The sequence below is a fragment of the Mustelus asterias genome, unplaced genomic scaffold, assembly GCF_964213995.1.
Source record: "Mustelus asterias unplaced genomic scaffold, sMusAst1.hap1.1 HAP1_SCAFFOLD_152, whole genome shotgun sequence".
NCBI classification, from domain to species: domain Eukaryota; kingdom Metazoa; phylum Chordata; class Chondrichthyes; order Carcharhiniformes; family Triakidae; genus Mustelus; species Mustelus asterias.
In genome coordinates, this window is record NW_027590173.1 from 382701 (window position 1) to 400147 (window position 17447).

The 17447-nt window shown below is 46.3% G+C and overlaps 4 protein-coding genes and 1 non-coding gene across 5 annotated transcripts; 3 read left to right on the top strand and 2 right to left on the bottom strand.

Moving 5' to 3' along the window:
* Positions 1-5602: 5602 nt before the first annotated feature.
* trnav-gac (transfer RNA valine (anticodon GAC)) lies at positions 5603-5675 on the bottom strand. Its single transcript has one exon. It is a non-coding gene; the product is annotated as a tRNA-Val (tRNA).
* A 5654-nt stretch (positions 5676-11329) lies between these two features.
* Positions 11330-11995, top strand: LOC144485043 (histone H1-like). The gene has a single exon (XM_078203345.1). The coding sequence runs from the start codon at positions 11330-11332 to the stop codon at positions 11993-11995; it is 666 nt and encodes a 221-aa protein (XP_078059471.1).
* A 1274-nt stretch (positions 11996-13269) lies between these two features.
* LOC144485047 (histone H4) lies at positions 13270-13581 on the top strand. The gene has a single exon (XM_078203348.1). The coding sequence runs from the start codon at positions 13270-13272 to the stop codon at positions 13579-13581; it is 312 nt and encodes a 103-aa protein (XP_078059474.1).
* Positions 13582-15643: 2062 nt separating this feature from the next.
* Positions 15644-16054, top strand: LOC144485081 (histone H3). Its single transcript, XM_078203374.1, has one exon. It carries the CDS (start codon positions 15644-15646, stop codon positions 16052-16054), a length of 411 nt encoding a protein of 136 aa, XP_078059500.1.
* Positions 16055-16877: 823 nt separating this feature from the next.
* LOC144485062 (histone H2A-like) lies at positions 16878-17267 on the bottom strand. The gene has a single exon (XM_078203361.1). It carries the CDS (start codon positions 17265-17267, stop codon positions 16878-16880), a length of 390 nt encoding a protein of 129 aa, XP_078059487.1.
* Between the last annotated feature and the right edge of the window lie 180 nt (positions 17268-17447).

The following is a 17447-nucleotide window of genomic DNA, read 5'->3' on the forward strand; positions in this document are numbered from 1 at the left end:
CGGTGCGGTTTTTCGCTGTGGCGCGTTGGAACTGTCGATCGATGAGTCGAGCGCCATATCCTGTTCTTGTGAGGGCATCTTTCAGCGTCTGGAGGTGTCCGTTGCGATCCTCCTCATCTGATCAGACCCTGTGTATATGGGAGTTAAAAACCTCACCAACCTCCTCAGAAGACAAACACGAGACACGGTGGACAGAGTATCCTCCGTCGTCCAGTACTTCCCCGGAGCGGAGAAGTTACGGCATCTCCTCCGGAGCCTTCAACATGTCATTGATCAAGACGAACATCTCGCCAAGGCCATCCCCACACCCCCACTTCTTGCCTTCAAACAACCGCACAACCTCAAACAGACCATTGTCCGCAGCAAACTACCCAGCCTTCAGGAGAACATTGACCACGACACCACACAACCCTGCCACAGCAACCTCTGCAAGACGTCCTGGATTATCGACACGGATGCCATCATCTCACGTGAGTACACCATCTACCAAGTACACGGTACCTACTCTTGCAACTCGGCCAGCATTGTCTACCTGATACATTGCAGGAAAGGATGTCCCGAGGCATGGTACATTGGGGAAACCATGCAGATGCTACGACAACGGATGAATGAACACCGCTCGACAATCACCAGGCAAGACTGTTCTCTTCCTGTGGGGGAGCACTTCAGCGGTCACGGGCATTCACCTTCTGATCTTCGGGTAAGCGTTCTCCAAGGCGGTCTTCACGACACACGACAGCGCAGAGTCACTGAGCAGAAACTGATAGCCAAGTTCCGTACACATGAGGACGGCCTAAACCGGGATCTTGGATTTATGTCACACTATCAGTGACCCCCACAGCTTGCCTCCTGGACTTGCAGAATCTCACTGGCTGTCCTGTCTGCAGACAATGCACATCTCTTTAACCTGTGTTTAATGCTCCCTCCACTCACATTGTCTGTATCTTTAAGACCTGGTTGGCTGGAGAGATTTACATTCTAATCAGTATTCTGTAACTTGATTTTGTGTCTCTGTATGCCCTGTTTGAGAGCAGATATCCACTCCATCTGACGAAGGAGCAGCGCTCCGAAAGCTAATTGCATTTGCTACCAAATAAACCTGTTGGACTTTAACCTGGCGTTGTTAAAACTCTTACTGTGATTACCCCAACGCCGGCATCTCCACATTGTGGAATTACCACAGTTTGAATATGTGCTTTGTGCAGCATTGCCAATGTCTCTAATATGCGTCAGGAAGAGCAGTATTCCTAACACCAACCCTCCTGGAATCCCACTTTAACCGACCTCCATTCCAAATAAAAACATTTCCCACTGCTGTGTTTCCTGTCACTCAGTCAGTTTCCTATCCATGTTGCTGCTGTCCCTTTTATTCTATCAGCTCCAAATGTTACCACAAGTTTGCTGTGTGCCCCATTATTTATAAAATGTTTTTTGGCAGTCCATGTTCACATTAACCACATTACCCTCATCAAACTTTTCTGTTACCCTCATTAAAATCTGAAGCAAGTTAAATATGATCCCCCTTTAATAATTATGTATGTGTTTTCCTTAATGTACATTAGCACAAGTGAGTGTTAATTTAATCTCCAGTGTTTGGAGATTAAACCTCAAACCAGTTTAACCTCGTTGCTGAGGTTAAACTGATTGGATTTAGTTGCCTTATCCTCACAGCCTTTTCTGAAGAAGTGTGTTTACCATTTGCAATTCTCCAGTCCTCTGGCACCACCCATATAACTAGCTCGGATAGAAAACTTTTAAACATTGCCTCTGCAATTTCCACCCTTTTTTTCCCCTCAGTATCCATGCTTGTGTCTTGTCCAGTCACAAGAACACAGGAAATAAGGGCAGACATTTACTATATGGCTCATCAATAATGTTAAACCATTCAAAACAATTTTGATTTCTGTATCTTTATTGGCATACAGTGCAAAGCACAGAGGCACAGCATTAAAACAAGAACAGCAACATCATCAGACAATACATAGATAGAAATCACACTATGTTTCTGACAAGTTTTCTAAAAGTCACTACATTTTCAGCATTCCCAACAAAATCATTTCAAATATCAGCAATTCTATTGGGGAGAAAACAAACTGTGACTATTAAGATGTGAATCAAATTTCTGTAGTTTATACTGACGATCACCAAAACTATGGTAACTCCGAAGAAAGAACTTTTCAAGCTTGGGTAATAAGGTTATGTACTAATTTATAAATTTGAACTAAACCATAAATCAGCCTCTTGAAAGGTTGCAATCCAATAATTCCGAATCCCTCATAAAGTATTCCCCTCATGCCTTCCATTTTCCTGGTTACACAGCTTTCCACTCTTTCTATCAGCTGTATATCTTTTTGAAAGTGTGGGTTCCAAACTGTGGATGCAGACTCCAGATGTGGGCATTCCAGCTGCTTAAAGAGTTTCAGATCTTGGGATTGAACTGCACTTTACTCCTCACTCCCTTGATTCCCTGAGAAACCAAAATTTGTCTATCTCAGCCTTAATTGTCATAGACTGTCATAACCTGCAGTGTAGATGGAGGCCATTTGGTCCATTGAATCTGCACTGACTCTCTGACAGAGCATCCCACCCAGAACCTATCCCGGTAACCCCACATATTCTGCTAATCCCCCGAACCAATATATTTGGGACACTAACAGGCAGTTTAGCAGAGTCAATCCACCTAACATTTGGAGAATGGAAGGAATCGCAAACATGGGGAGGACATGCAAACATTATGCAGGCAATCAGCCAAGGTGGAATTGAACCCGGTTCCCTGGTGCTTTGAGGCAGCAATGCTAACCACTGTGCCACCACTAGTGTATTCAACAATGGAGCATGTCAAAGGATCACAACCCAATGAGTGCAGAAATGTATTCTCATGTCAGTGTGAAATGATCTGATCCTTACACTGAGCCAGCTTCCGCAATCTCCCAATGTCCACAAAATCAAACCCCTTCAGAATCTTGTATGTTTTAATGTTTTGCCTCTCATGCTTGTGAATCACAGAGAATACAGACCCAGTTTACGAAGGGTCACATCATATGAAACCCTTTCACCCCCGTGGACCAATTTACTGACCCTTCGTTAGTGATTGAAGCATAATGAGAAAACCCTTTCCCACAGCGAGTAGTTCAGTTCTGGGATGTATTGTCTGACAATGTGGTGATGCAGCTTCAAGTGAGGCATTCAGAAAGGAATTGGATTGTTAAAGTTACACCAGCAGAGTGGCACTGGTTAGTGCTGCTGCTTCACAGCGCCAGAGACCCATGCTCAATTCCTCCATGGCTGACTGTGTGGAGTTTGCACATTCTCCCTGTATCTGCATGGGTTTTCCCCAGGTGCTCCAGTTTCCTCCCAAAGACTAAAGATGTGCAGAATAAATAGATTAGACATGATATATTGCCCCTTAATGACCCAAGATGTGTAGGTTAAGAGGGTTAGCCATGGGAAAAGATGTTCTTCCAGCGAGTCAGTGCAGATGCAATGGGCAAATGGCCTCCTTTCTCACAATGGATTATGAGGGATCCAATGGACACTCAGTGCTTCCATTTGTGAAGCCAAGGATCCCATCCACTTTGCGAACGACTGTCCGAAACTATCTCACTTTCAAATATCTCCCTGAACCTCACTCCCTCTGAGCCTGCACACTGTTTCGAACTGGACCATTCAGTTTATTTTGCCTCTCCCCATCTCTTCTGTGAAAAGGCAGCACTGTTCCTGAGTGTGGGATTAATAATGTGTCTCTTCCACAATATCAGTGAGAACTGATACTGCAGCTTCTGTTTCTCCAAGAGAATCTTTCTGGCTAAAGCCAGAATTTACAAGGATTTCTGTCACTGAGACATTGTCTGGCCGTCTGTGTCTCGCCGCCCTAACTCACTCTGTCTCTGTCTCTCCCTCCAACCACTCTCATCGACTCTATGTGAAGGCAGGATATTGTTGTTTAGTGACTGAGTGCACACAATCTGTATCTTCATCTGATCAAATAGAATTCAGCTTGTGAACAATATCATCATTTCAACCAGTTCTGGGTTAAATCAGGCACTGCTCTGATTGGCTGCAGCCCCCTGAATCTGGGGAGCAGCACCGGCCTCAGAGGCTTTTACAGTTACTGAGCCGGGAAACTCCAACAAATCCCTGAGAATCCACAGCACAGAGCGAGAGGAAAGCCTGTCCTGGGAGCTGTCAATCTGAGACACAGTTTGACCCTGTCAATGTGCAGATGTGAACCTGCTCCTTCCATTCCCAAACTGTTATAACCAAGAATACAGAACGCCCAGTAGTGACCAGCTTGTTGCAATGTGTTTGAATGAACATGATGTGATATCATCGAAGCAGCATTTTGAAATATTCATTCAATGTATTCTGATTATTTAATGCTCTGTGTGCATTCTTATGCCATTGCATAAGAATCTTCCTCTGACATGAGACCGTGTTTTGCCTTTGTGCCTTGATGCTGCTTTAAAAAAACATGTTCATGTTATGAATTTTCTCATCGAACCATAGGAAGAATTATAGAAAAATAACAGCACAGAAGGAAGCCATTGAACCTATCCTGCCATGCCAGTCCAAGGACACAGCAAGAAATCTCACAACACCAGGTTAAAGTCCAACAGGTTTATTTTTTTTTATACTTTTCCAATTCAATCAAATCAAATCCAATTCAGAGTCTCAACAAGTTGAGACATTTCAGATCCAGGCTGACAAGACAGGGCGAGCGACCAAACCACCCTGTCCTGGGCCTGATCTACATGAGCCAAGCTGATTGGAGAAGGGGGAGGTTCCTCCTCCAAGACCTGAGCTCATTTGCATCTTAGCCAAAAGGCCGAGATGCCGCTTTTAAAAATTGCTTCATATGAAACATATGAAGCCTGTAACCTAATGACCTCGACCAAGTGCGGCCGACCATGGGCTGCCGTCCATACACTTGATCTTAGCCAAAAGGCCGAGGTTTATTTGGTAGCAAAAGCCACTAGTTTCAGAGCGCTTGCAGCTCCTTCATCAGATGAGTGGGAGTTCTATTCACGAACAGGGCATATAAAGACACAAATTCAATTTACAAAATAATATGTCCTTTCCAAGCCCATCTTCCTGCACCCAGCCCGGAGCCATGCAGCTGAATGCATGATGGATATCCAAATAATGCCAAATATTTGCGAGCCTTCTTCGAGTCAGTGGCTGCCCTGTAGCAGCGGAGTAAACATTTCAAATCACACCCGCTGCGAGCAGGGCTCGAACCTGCGCGGGGAAACCCCATTGGATTTCTCAACGCCTTAACCACTCGGCCATCGCAGCTGCTTATTTGTTGTTGTGTTGTAACCGACTTAGCAACATTCACAGACCTTTATCAGGCACCGGAATGATGCAGAGCACAGCGTGTGAGCTGAAATTTGTTCGTCTCCTTTTAATTTGTATCTTTGTCTCTGATCCAGAACTCATTCACTAGTTCAGAGACTTGTTGTTCTTTTTCAGTAACCTTTCATTAAAATCAAGTTGAACCCGAATTCTGCATCCGAAAAATAAAACGAAAACATTAAGTCCACTTTATTTCATTGCAGTCAAATGTTGCGTTTAAACCACATGAGGGCGCTGACATTACCAATGCGATGGCTGGGAATCGAACCCGGGTCAACCTGCTTGTCAGGCAGCTATGCTCACCACTATACCACCATCGCTCGCTCCCCTCATGTAACTGTTATTTTCATTAGTTACAATTACAAAACTACCTTAGCTTCTGATTTCAGCAGACAGAAGGTATGTCCTTGGGACATTTTTTTTTACCTGAACTTGGCTTGTCTCATTTTTCTGGACAGTTTTAGCCACCTTTTTGCGATTGCTTCTGACTGATAACTCTGATTAGATTTGCGGCCTGTTCTTTCATTTGAACAAAGTTTCCACTGAACGGAAATTGAAGCTGGATTTTATGTCAGAAACACATGGATGATGAGAATATTGGCTGATTTTTTTTTAGAACTTTCCCCCTTCTGTTCTGACCAGAGATAGCTAATTAAATAAGTCAACACTCTGAAGGTCAGGAACTGACCCTTGGTCAAATGCTCGCACAGTCACCACAACACCACCTGGCTCTGTCACCCCCTCTGTATTTATAGAACGAAGCAATGAAGTGGCAGAGAAATCACAGCTGAGAGAATTCTGTAACCGACATTCCCGTTCTGGGAGTTTTACACTTACCGATAGATCGGGGTGAGCAGGGTCGCCCAATCAGAAAGCAGATCCTTGGGACATGGAATTTGATTAATATCATGTTTTGCAATCATGTTAATCGGTAAGGACCATGTTGATGTAATTTCACTCCAATCTATGAAGGTTTGTTTGAATCGTGGCCTTGTTGCACAACTTGCGTTCAGCCAGGAGATGGCAGCAGGGAACAATAATTTGGATTTGCTGTTTGTGTCAATAAATCTCGTCATAGAGGTTCACAGCATGGAAAAAAGCCCTTCGGCACAACATGTCCATGCCGCCCAAATTTTACCATTAAGTTCGTCCCTATTGCCCGTGTTTGGTCCATATCCCTCTATATCCATCTTACCCATGTAATTCCTTTTAAAAGACAAAATTGTACCCGTCTCTCCTCCCTCTGGCAACTCGTTCCACACACCACTCTCTGTGTGAAATAAATTGCCCTTCTGGACCCTTTTGTATCCCTCCCCTCTCATCTTAAACCGATGTTCTCCAGTTTTAGACTCCCTTATTGCGGGAAAAAGCTGTTGACTATCTACCTTATCTATTTCCTCATTATGATATAGGCCTCTTTATATCACCTCGAGGTCTCCTGCGCTCCAGGGGAAAAAAAGTTCCAGTCTATCAAGCCCCTCCTTATAACTCAAACCATCAAATCCTGGTGGCATCCTAATAACTCTTTTCTGCACTCTTTCTAGTTTATTAATATCCTTCCGATAATAGGGTGACCAGAACTCTACACAGTATTCCAAGTGTGGCCTTATGAATGTCTTGTACAATTTCACAAGATGTCCCAACCCCCGTGTTCAATGTTCTGACCACTGAAACCAAGCATGTCAAATGCCTTCTTCACCACCCTGTCCACATGTGACTCTACTTTCAACGAGTTATGAACCTGTACCCCGAGATCTCTTTGTTTAATAACTTAGCCCAACGTCTTACCATGAACTGAATAGGTCCTGCCGTGGTTTAATCCACCAAAATACATCACCTTACATTTATCTAAATCAAATTCCATCTGTCGTTCATCGGCCCACTGACTCAATTGATCAAGATCCCACTGCAATCCGAGGTAACCTTCTTCACTGTCCACTCTGCCACCAATCTTGGTGTCGTTTGCAAACATACTAACCATGCCTCCTAAAAAATGACGGGGTAGGATGAGTGACTTTGCGGATGGCATATAGATTGGCTGGGTGGTGAAAGGGAGGCTGAGTTTCTTAGTCTGCAAGAAGATATAGACAGGATAGTCAAACGGGCAGATAAGTGGCAGATGGAATTTAACCCCAAAAGATGTGAGGTAACACACTTTGGAAGGAATAATTTGGCAAGGAAGTATTCAATGAAGGGCATGGCACTTGGAAGTTCTGTGGAATAAAGGGACATTGGCGTGTTTGTCCATAATCTCTGAAGGTAGAAGGGTATGTTAGTAGGATGGTGAAAAAAAAACATATGGGGCACTTGCCTTTAACAATCGGGGCATCGATTGCAATAAAATGTCATGTTGGAATTGCATAGAACTTTGGTGGGGCCACAGCTAGAGTACTGTGTGCAGTTTTGGTCGCCACAAGATAGGAAGGATGTGATTGCACTGGAGGGGGTGCAGAGGAAATTCACCATGATGCTGTCTGGGATGGAACATGTAAGTTCTGAAGGGAGATTGGGTAGGCTTGGATTGTTTTCTTTAGAGCAGAGAATACTGAGGGGGGACCTGATCAAGGTGTACAAAATTATGAGGGCATCGACAGAGTGGACAGGAAGCAGCTGTTCCCCTTGGTTGAAGGGTCAGTAAAAAGAGGACATAGGTTCAATGTGAGGGGCAGGAAGTTTAGGGTGGATGTGCGGAAAAACATTTTTACCCAAGGGTAGTGACGGTCGGGAATGCGCTGCCTTGGAGGATGATAGAGGCAAGTTGCCTCACATCCTTTACAAGTATGTGTTCAGCAATTGGCATATCATAACATTCAGGTCCATGGGTCAAGTGCTGGTAGATGCGATTCGATTGGAGGTCAGATGCTTCTTCCGTGTCAGAGCAGACTCGATGGGCCGAAGAGCCTCTTCTGTACTGTATGATTCTTTTATTCTCTAAAAAAATTCACCACGAACCGGATCAATGTCAGCCATATTCCTTGCCAGTTCTCAGACAGGCACTGATTGGTTCGAAGTTTGTTTCATCTTTCAGGGTCCAGCTCAATTAAATAAATGTATTTCTTATGTTCTGTGTGTCATTTATAAAAACCTTCCTCTGACATGAGACCTTGTTTTGTCCTTGTGCCCCTGTTGATGCCTTTGTCACTCTGCTCATGCTTTGATTTTCCTCATGGCACCTTAGAAAGAGTAAGAGTTTAAACAACACCAGGTTAAAGTCCAACAAGTTTAAAGATCTGGTTGGCTGTAGGGATTCACATTCTAATCAGTATTCTGTAACTTGATTTTGTGTCTCTGTGCCCTGTTTGAGAGCACATTTCCACTCCATCTGACAAAGGAGCAGCGCTCCGAAAGCTAATGGTATTTGCTACCAAATAAACCTGTTGGACTTTAACCTGGTGTTGTTAAAACTCTTACTGTGTTCACCCCAGTCCAACGCCGGCATCTCCACATCATGACCTTAGAAAGAACCAGAGAAATGTAACAGCACCGAAGGAACCCATTCGGCCTATCTTGTCCTTGCCAGACTGAGGACACTCAAGTGTCCTTTCCAAGCTCACCTTCCTGTTATGTAGCTGAAAGTATGCTGGAGATCCAAAGAATTCATTCCAAAAAAATAGGATTTGCAATTCTGTGGCTGCCTAAAGCAAACATTTCCAATCACACTTGCTGCCAGCAGGGTTCGAATCTGCACGGAGAAACCCCATTGGGTTTCAAATCCAACGCCTTAACCACGCAGCCACGGCAGCTGCTTCTTTAAAGAATGAAAGCAAATCACTGCGGATGCTGGAATCTGAAACCAAAAGAGAAAATGCTGGAAAATCTCAGCAAGTCTGGCAGCATCTGTAAGGAGAGAAAAGAGCTGACGTTTCGAGTCCAGACGATCCGTTGTCAAAGCTTTGACAAAGAGTAATCTGGACTCGAAATGTCAGCTCTTTTCTTTCTTTACAGATGCTGTCAGACCTGCTGAGATTTTCCAGTATTTTATCTTTTGGCAGCTCTTATTTGTCTGAATAATGTAACCACCTCAGTAACGTTCACATTAACTTAATCAGGCACCAGGATTGCGCAGCACACAGTGTGGGAGCTGAAATTTGTTCTTCTACTTTTACTTTGTGTCTGGCTGAAAATTCATTTATTCGGTCAGAGACTTGTTTTTCTCTTCCAATATTTTTCATCAAAAAAGAATTATGTCCGAACAAAAAATGAAAAAGCTATCTGCATTTTATTTCATTCTTGTCAAATGTTTCGTTTGCCCTGTTTTTGTCCACTCAGTTTAAAACACAAGAGGCCGCGGATAAGGTTCGAAATAAATGACCAATGCGTTGGCCAGGAATCAAACCTGGGTCATCTGCCTGGAAGGCAGCTATGCTCACCCCTATACCACCATCACTCACTCTGCTTAAACAACCGTTATTTTCATTAGTTATAATTAAGGAACTTCCTGAGTTGCTGATTTCATCAAACACCAGATGTGTCCACAGCACAGTTTGTAAATTGAACTTGGCTTGTCTCGTTTTTCTGGACAGTTTAGCCCACCTTTCGTTTTACAATTGTTTCTGACTGAGAACTCATTGATTAGTTTTGAGGCCTTTTCTTTCATTTGAACAACGTTTCAGCTGAAAGCAAATTGAATGTGGATTTTACATTAGAAACACAGCGATGATGAGAATTTTTAGTGAATTTTATTTTAGGAGTGCCCACCTACTGTTCTGACCTGCGATAGATAATTAAATGAATTACCACTGTGATGGCCAGGAACTGACCCTTGGTCAAATGTTCGCACAGTCACCACCATCACTCACCTGGCTCTGCCACCCCCTCAGTAAGAAAGTCCAGCTCTGACACTGAATCTAGTTACCTTCGGGCCCAATTGGAGGATGGTCAGAAACTGTCTGCCACTGTCAGAGACTCCATTATCAGCGAGTGCGGGATTATTATTTAACTGGCTGTCACTGGTTGTTGAGGTTGTGATTTACTGTTACCTGTCAGTGCAAGAGAAACAAATAAAACAGGAAAATTGAGAGACTCCGAGAGCAGATAATTTGTCCTTCGCCCTGAAGAAACACAATCATGTCTGCAATCGCTATAATAAGTGAAAAAAAACAGATATAATTGGCTGTTGCCGCGAATCTGGTGAACAAATGTGGCCGTACTCCACATGGACTGAAGCGGTTCCAGAAGGCAGCTCACCACCACCTTCCCAAGGGCAATTAGGGATGGGCAATAAATGCTGACCCAGACAGCGACGCTCACATTCCATGAATGAATTCAAAGACAATCTGCAGGGAGGGGGCTTCAGAGTGTTTAACAGTTACTGAGGTGAAAAACTCTAACGAACCCCCCGGAATACAGAGGAAAGGCGAAAAGGAGGAGAAATTCCGTCCTGGGACCTTACATTTGGTGAAAGTTTTGTCCTGTGAATGTGTAGATGTGAATATTGTATGAAAGGGACGGGCGGGTCAGACTAATCCAACTGTGTTTGTGTGTCTGTTCTGATCATGACATCTCCGAGTCTCTCTTGTGTAAAATAAAACAATTTTCCAATCAAAGATTCCCTTAATCCCCCTGCTGAGCCCCAAAGTTAGACTTCAAGGCAATTGTTTCGCTAAATTGAAGAATTCAGTGGAAAAGTAGAGAACATGTCAGCTATCGCGTGTGAGAGCGCGATCAGTGCAGCAGTAAAACGGGTTTCAGTGGAAAATGGAGTTCTCAGTTCGAGTGAAACCTTTTCAACAGCAAACATTCGTGTGTCAGAGACATGAAGGATGTGAGCTGGATCTCTGGAGAGGCGGAATTTCATTGCAAGGGGAGAGTTTGTGAGGAGAGAGAAACACAGAGAGGTTGGAGGAGCCGGGAGCTGACAGCAGCTTGTCTCTGCTCCGTCCGCTCTCTGCCTTTAAGTTGCTCTGTGCCGCCACCACTGGGTTCATTTCGGATCCAGTTCTGACTCACACACATTTTCCACACACTCTCGGATATGACTGAAACTGCAGCCGCCGAAACGGCTCCTCCAGCCGCTCCCGCTCAAGTGAAGTCTCCCAGGAAGAAGAAGGCGGCTCCCCGACCTGCGGCAGCCGGTCCCAAGTTGGGCGAGCAGATCCTCAATGTTGTGGCGGGATGCCGCGATCGCAAGGGGATGTCCCTGGCCGCGATAAAGAAAGCTTTGGCTGGCAGCGGAGTGGATGTGGGGAAGCGCGTCTCCCAGATCAGGTTAACGATCAAGAGGAAGGTGGAGACAGGGTCTCTGGTGCAGACAAAGGGACAGGGCGCCTCCGGCTCCTTCAAACTCGCTAAGAAGGAAAGCCCGGGGAAAATGGGAAAGAAGGTGAAGAAACCAACAGCCAAGAAATCTTTAGTAAAGAAAACAGCGGCCAAGAAGGTGACAACAAAGAAAGCAGCAGCCAAGAAACCCGCAGCCAAGAAACCCGCAGCAAAGAAAACTCCAGTGAAGAAATCAACAGTGAAGAAAACAAGCAGCAAAAAGGCGGCAACTCCAAAAAAGGTGGTGAAGAAAGCAGCCCTGAAGAAAAAGTCTCCTGTGAAGAAGGTGACGGGCGGAAAGTCTGTCAAAAAAGTGACTAAATCGAAAGCCAAACCCAAAGTGAAAGCAGCAAAAGCGAAGAAAGCGTCAGGAAAGAAGTGAAACAACCCGAGCAAATTGTAAACCTCTGAACCCAAAGGCTCTTCTCAGAGCCACCCACATCTCTCAGGAAAGAGCTGATCCCGCAAGGAAATGATTCCTGTCCCGCGGCCCGGCTCATTCTTAATAGAGATCATTTCAAATTCAGACTAAAGCAAAACACAGCAGATGCTGAATTTCATTTGAATTTCACATTTGTTCAATCGCCACTTTCTCTCATAATAAAGATGTCTGTTAGATTCAGTGTGAGACAGTAACACTGGCGGCTAAACACCGCATTCCTGCCTCATTTTTAACCGAATCCCTGCAATGCAGAAGGAGGCCAATCGTCCCATCGAGTCTGCACCGACCTCAATCCCACCCAGTCCGGATCCCCATGACCCTATTTATTGACCGGACTTACCCCCTGACACTCCGGTGCAATTTAGCATGGCCAATCAACCTGACAGGCACGTTGTTGTGCGGGAGGAAACCGGAGCACCCGGAGGAAGCCCAGGGAGAATGTGCAAACTCCACACAGACAGTGACCTCAGCCGGGAATCGAACCCAGGTGCCTGGCGCTGTGAGACGGCAATTCTTCGCCAAACATCAATGTCAGGAGTGGGATTTGAACCCACGCCTCCAGAGGAGACTGCGGCCTTAGACCGCTCGGCCATCCTGACTCCCTTAATTTTAACACAGGAGATTGCCCCAAACAGCTTCAATAAAGTGTTTGCAAACAGCGAGAAGCAGATGTGTGTGAGGGTGTTCCGGAGGAAGATTCTTGCTACAGAATCGACTGTGTTTCGGTCGGAATATTACTGTCTGGGAATTATTCCGGGACCAGGTTTAAAAACACAAAAGGACAAAGTCACGACCCGAAACGTTAACTCTGTCTCTCTCTCTCTTCACAAAAGCTGCCGGAGCTGCTGATAATTTGCAGCATTTTCTGTTTTGATTCCATATTTCAAAGCTCCGGGTTTGTGGAAACTCTTGACTGTGAAGGGCGGCTCTGGTAGTGTTTGTGTGGGGAGCTGTGTTTCGCTTCCATTGTTAATAAACGGGTTGAAATTGGCGGTTGCAGAAACTGGAGGTGGAGCTGAAAGATCAGGGGCCGTTCTGTGTGTGTGTGTCAGTCCGGCTCTCTCCTCCCTCCCGCTCTGTGTTTAATCTTCACCCTGTACCTCCCCTCTCTGCTCTCACTCCGCCTTTCTCAGTCAGGTCGGGGCGGGCTGTATAAAAGGAGCCTGAAAGAGTTCTTCTCCCATATTGTGCAGTGATCTGAGTGAAGAATCATCATGTCTGGCAGAGGGAAAGGGGGCAAAGGACTGGGTAAAGGCGGCGCAAAGCGGCACCGCAAAGTGCTTCGTGATAATATCCAGGGCATCACCAAGCCAGCAATCCGCCGCCTGGCTCGCCGTGGCGGTGTCAAGCGGATCTCGGGTTTGATCTATGAGGAGACTCGCGGGGTGCTGAAGGTTTTCCTGGAGAATGTGATCAGGGATGCGGTCACCTACACTGAACACGCCAAGCGCAAGACGGTCACTGCCATGGATGTGGTGTACGCTCTGAAACGCCAGGGCCGCACTCTCTATGGATTCGGCGGCTGAACAACTGCAACCTTCCTCCCGAACACACAACAAAGGCTCTTTTCAGAGCCACTCACCGCCTCACAGAGAGAGCAGTGACCTGGGGACGGGGGCTGGGACAGGCTGTTCAGTGGTGGAGATGAATATTTGCTTTGTTCAGGTTGAATTTAACATTTCATTTGCAGTAGGGATTGAAATTGTTTTTATTTTTAATTGGATGATCTAAATAGCTCTACCGTTTCTGCAGTTGTTGATTTTCCCCAGTTGACATGTGCCCTCAGTGAAAAGCCACATCACTCCTGTTTAATCACTGTGTTTGAATAGAGTTTATAAAAGCTTTCTCTGGAATAGCGGAGTTTAGTAGCAGCAGCCGGTGAATCGTTCACTGGAACCAGTCCCAGTTGTGATGCTATTTGCCCCCAGACGGTTGTTTCCTGCACTGAAACTGACAGGCTTTGTCCTCTTTTTAGGTCAAACCAAACCAAGTAAACAAACTCAGATTAAATCAGGACAAAGTAAAAGGGGCAGCTCCCAAAAAGGAGGGGGAACAGCCCGAACAGAAATCAAAGTACAAAGGAAACTTAAAAACATCAAATTAAAATGTGATTATTGGGGTCAATAATGCACCCCAACCCCTGCGGTGCCCAGCGGGCACGGAAAGCGTCAACCTCGCCCGTGGACACCGCATGCTCCCTCTCCAGGGACACCTGGCCGCGAACGTAGCCGCGGCAGAGGGGAAGACAGTCAGGATGGACGGCCCCCTCGATCGCCCGCTGCCTGGACCGGTAAATGGCGCGTTTCGCCAGGCCCAGGAGCAGGTTCACGAGGAGGTCGCAATCCCGACCCTCCCCTCTCCGCACCGGGTGTCCGTAGATCAGGAGCGTGGGACTGAAGTGCAAACAAAACATCAATAAAAGGTTCTTTAGGAAAACATAAAGGGAGTGCAGCCTAAGACACACAACATAGACATGGTCCACGGACTCCACAAGGCCACAGAAAGGGCAGTCTTCGGAGCCCGTGAACCAGTGAATCCTACGGTTGTGCGGAACTGCTGCATGCATCACCCTCCACCCCAGGTCCCCGACGTAATTGGGGGAGATCCCTCCGTAGAGGGACCTCCAGCGGGGACCTCCGCCGCCCGGCGGCAACAAGGCCCGCCAAGGTGTAGAAACTGATCAGTTTCCGCTCAATCATTCACAAACCCGCAATTCCCGCAGTTTGAGCCGCTCCAACCCCAGCCTGCTTCTGATTGGCCATCCTCTCCGCATTCGCAGCTCTGAACCAATCGCAGAGCATCGAATGTGAAGATTGAGCCAATCATTGGCTTCAACTGTCAACCGGCATAAATTTTGAATTGGGGAAAATGCCGCCAATTTCAGCGCGGGAAAGGGAATTGAGACAAATTCTTAACTTATTAAAAATAGATTCTCAATTAATATTCTGCTGTAAGATTATTTTACAAAAGCTTTCATTTGTCCGCCACGGGAAGCAAACGGCTCTATTCAGTAATGTCAAACGGGACAAATATGAAGTCACTCTCTGTAACAAACAACAGACTCAACCCCTTTCACACCGGCTTCAGGGAGACACAGAGAAGCGACAGATTTCTGATCCTTTCCGCTGAAAGCGGCGGCGAATGTCACAAACGACAGGGGAGGGGCAATCTGAATGGGCTGGAGAGGAAAGGGACGGGGATAGAGTGGAACAGTGGGAGATTCTGGGAATGAACAGCCCAGAGAGCGGGGAAAGGGTCTAAAGCACTAAGTGGAGGGAGATGGACTTCAAATCTTCAATGTTTCTGGTAATGGTTATATTAATAAGGACGGAATAAAGTCTTCTTTGAAACAGACGGTTATTTCTTGCATCGAAAACGGCCCAATTTCTGAAAGGGGCGGTTAAGGAAACCACTGAACCAATTAGAACCTGAGTTACAGATATTAATTCCCTGGTCACAATTTGATTGAAACCTCCTGGGCCAATTCCCGCTGGGGGCATTTCCTCACAGAGTTTAAAAAGGCGGATGCAGCGCAGACTCTGTATTAACAGTCTTCGTCTCTCAGATTGTGCTGAATCCGCTCAGAAAATGGCCAGGACCAAGCAGACAGCGCGCAAATCGACCGGAGGGAAAGCTCCTCGCAAACAGCTGGCTACCAAAGCTGCCCGGAAGAGCGCTCCAGCCACGGGCGGAGTGAAGAAGCCTCATCGCTACAGACCCGGCACTGTGGCTCTGAGGGAGATCCGCCGCTACCAGAAATCCACCGAGCTGCTGATCCGCAAACTGCCCTTCCAGCGCCTGGTGCGAGAGATCGCTCAGGACTTCAAGACAGATCTGCGGTTCCAGAGCTCGGCCGTCATGGCCCTGCAGGAGGCCAGCGAGGCTTACCTGGTGGGGCTCTTTGAGGACACCAACCTGTGCGCCATCCACGCCAAGCGAGTCACCATCATGCCCAAAGACATCCAGCTAGCCCGCCGCATCCGCGGGGAACGCGCCTAAAATCCGGCTTCAGCACCAAGTACAACAACGGCTCTTTTAAGAGCCACCAACTCGACAAATGAAAGAGCTGCGATCTCCTGTTAACGATTCTAGTGTTTCAATTCCCAGGACAGAATATTCCCAGGACTCCAGTACTGACACCTCTCAATGTTACAATTAACTCTCCGTTGCATTGAGGTCACTCATATCTCCAATCCTTTGATGGTTGGAGTAAAAGCGATGCCGTTAACAATTTTACTACAATTTAATTTTAAAGTAGTTTATTAAACCTGCGATCATTTCAGTTTCCGAGCAATAATTCCGCAAATCCACTTTCTCCGCACGTGTTTCGAGTCGCAGCGAGAATGTTGAAAATTGTGTCAATTAAGTTCAGAATATGAAACATGTCTCAAACAGTAACCCACTCACACAGATATAGCCATTGCAGGAACGCTTGCACATTCGCATAGACAATAATTAACACTTTTCCAGATCCAGTGACTGACTTTGTGAGAACATTCATCGGTTTTCAAAGTCAGTCACTGGATCTGGAAAAGTGTTAATTATTGTCTCTGAACGTCTATGCGACTATCACATTTTAAAGCAATTATATTGGAAATAGGATCATTTCAGTTCACTGGGATGGTTTCCCCGATAAACAGCAGCAACTTGTATGAAAATACTGTATGCGTCAATAGTACGGATTGATAGAACAAAGCGGGAAACAGCTGTACTGTGAATAGCAGTGCAGAAACTGACCGATAGACACCAGGTCGCCCTTTTTCAGATAAAGTGAGTGGCTCTGAAAAGGGCCTTTGGGTTATCAGATTAAAGAATGGGCGCTTCACTTGCTCTTCGCGGTCCCAGCGCTGCTTTTCTTGGGCAGCAGCACGGCCTGGATATTAGGCAGCACCCCGCCCTGAGCGATGGTCACCCCTCCCAGCAGCTTGTTGAGCTCCTCGTCGTTGCGGACGGCCAGCTGCAGGTGTCTGGGGATGATGCGGGTCTTCTTGTTGTCCCGGGCCGCGTTCCCGGCCAGCTCCAGGATTTCAGCGGTCAGATACTCGAGCACAGCAGCCAGATAGACCGGGGCTCCGGCACCCACACGCTCAGCATAGTTGCCCTTTCTCAGGAGCCTGTGAACACGGCCCACCGGGAACTGCAGTCCAGCCCGGGAGGAGCGAGACTTGGCCTTGACCCGAGCTTTCCCGCCGCTCTTTCCTCTTCCAGACATTTGCACAATCTCACAAACACTTTCACAAAGAATCAGCAATTTCTCCAGCATTGACTGTTCTTATAAACTGACAGCTCCTCTGATTGGCCGCTACTCTATTCACCTCATTTGCCTATATTCTTCACCAATCAGCTCACTGGAAACAGAAGAGGGCGGGATTTCCCCACAACATCCGGCAGA

What these genes read in the sequence shown, in the direction of transcription:
- LOC144485062 (XM_078203361.1), bottom strand. Translation starts at nt 17,267, where the DNA reads ATGTCTGGAAGAGGAAAGAGCGGCGGGAAAGCTCGGGTCAAGGCCAAG.
- LOC144485081 (XM_078203374.1), top strand. Translation starts at nt 15,644, where the DNA reads ATGGCCAGGACCAAGCAGACAGCGCGCAAATCGACCGGAGGGAAAGCT.
- LOC144485047 (XM_078203348.1), top strand. Translation starts at nt 13,270, where the DNA reads ATGTCTGGCAGAGGGAAAGGGGGCAAAGGACTGGGTAAAGGCGGCGCA.
- LOC144485043 (XM_078203345.1), top strand. Translation starts at nt 11,330, where the DNA reads ATGACTGAAACTGCAGCCGCCGAAACGGCTCCTCCAGCCGCTCCCGCT.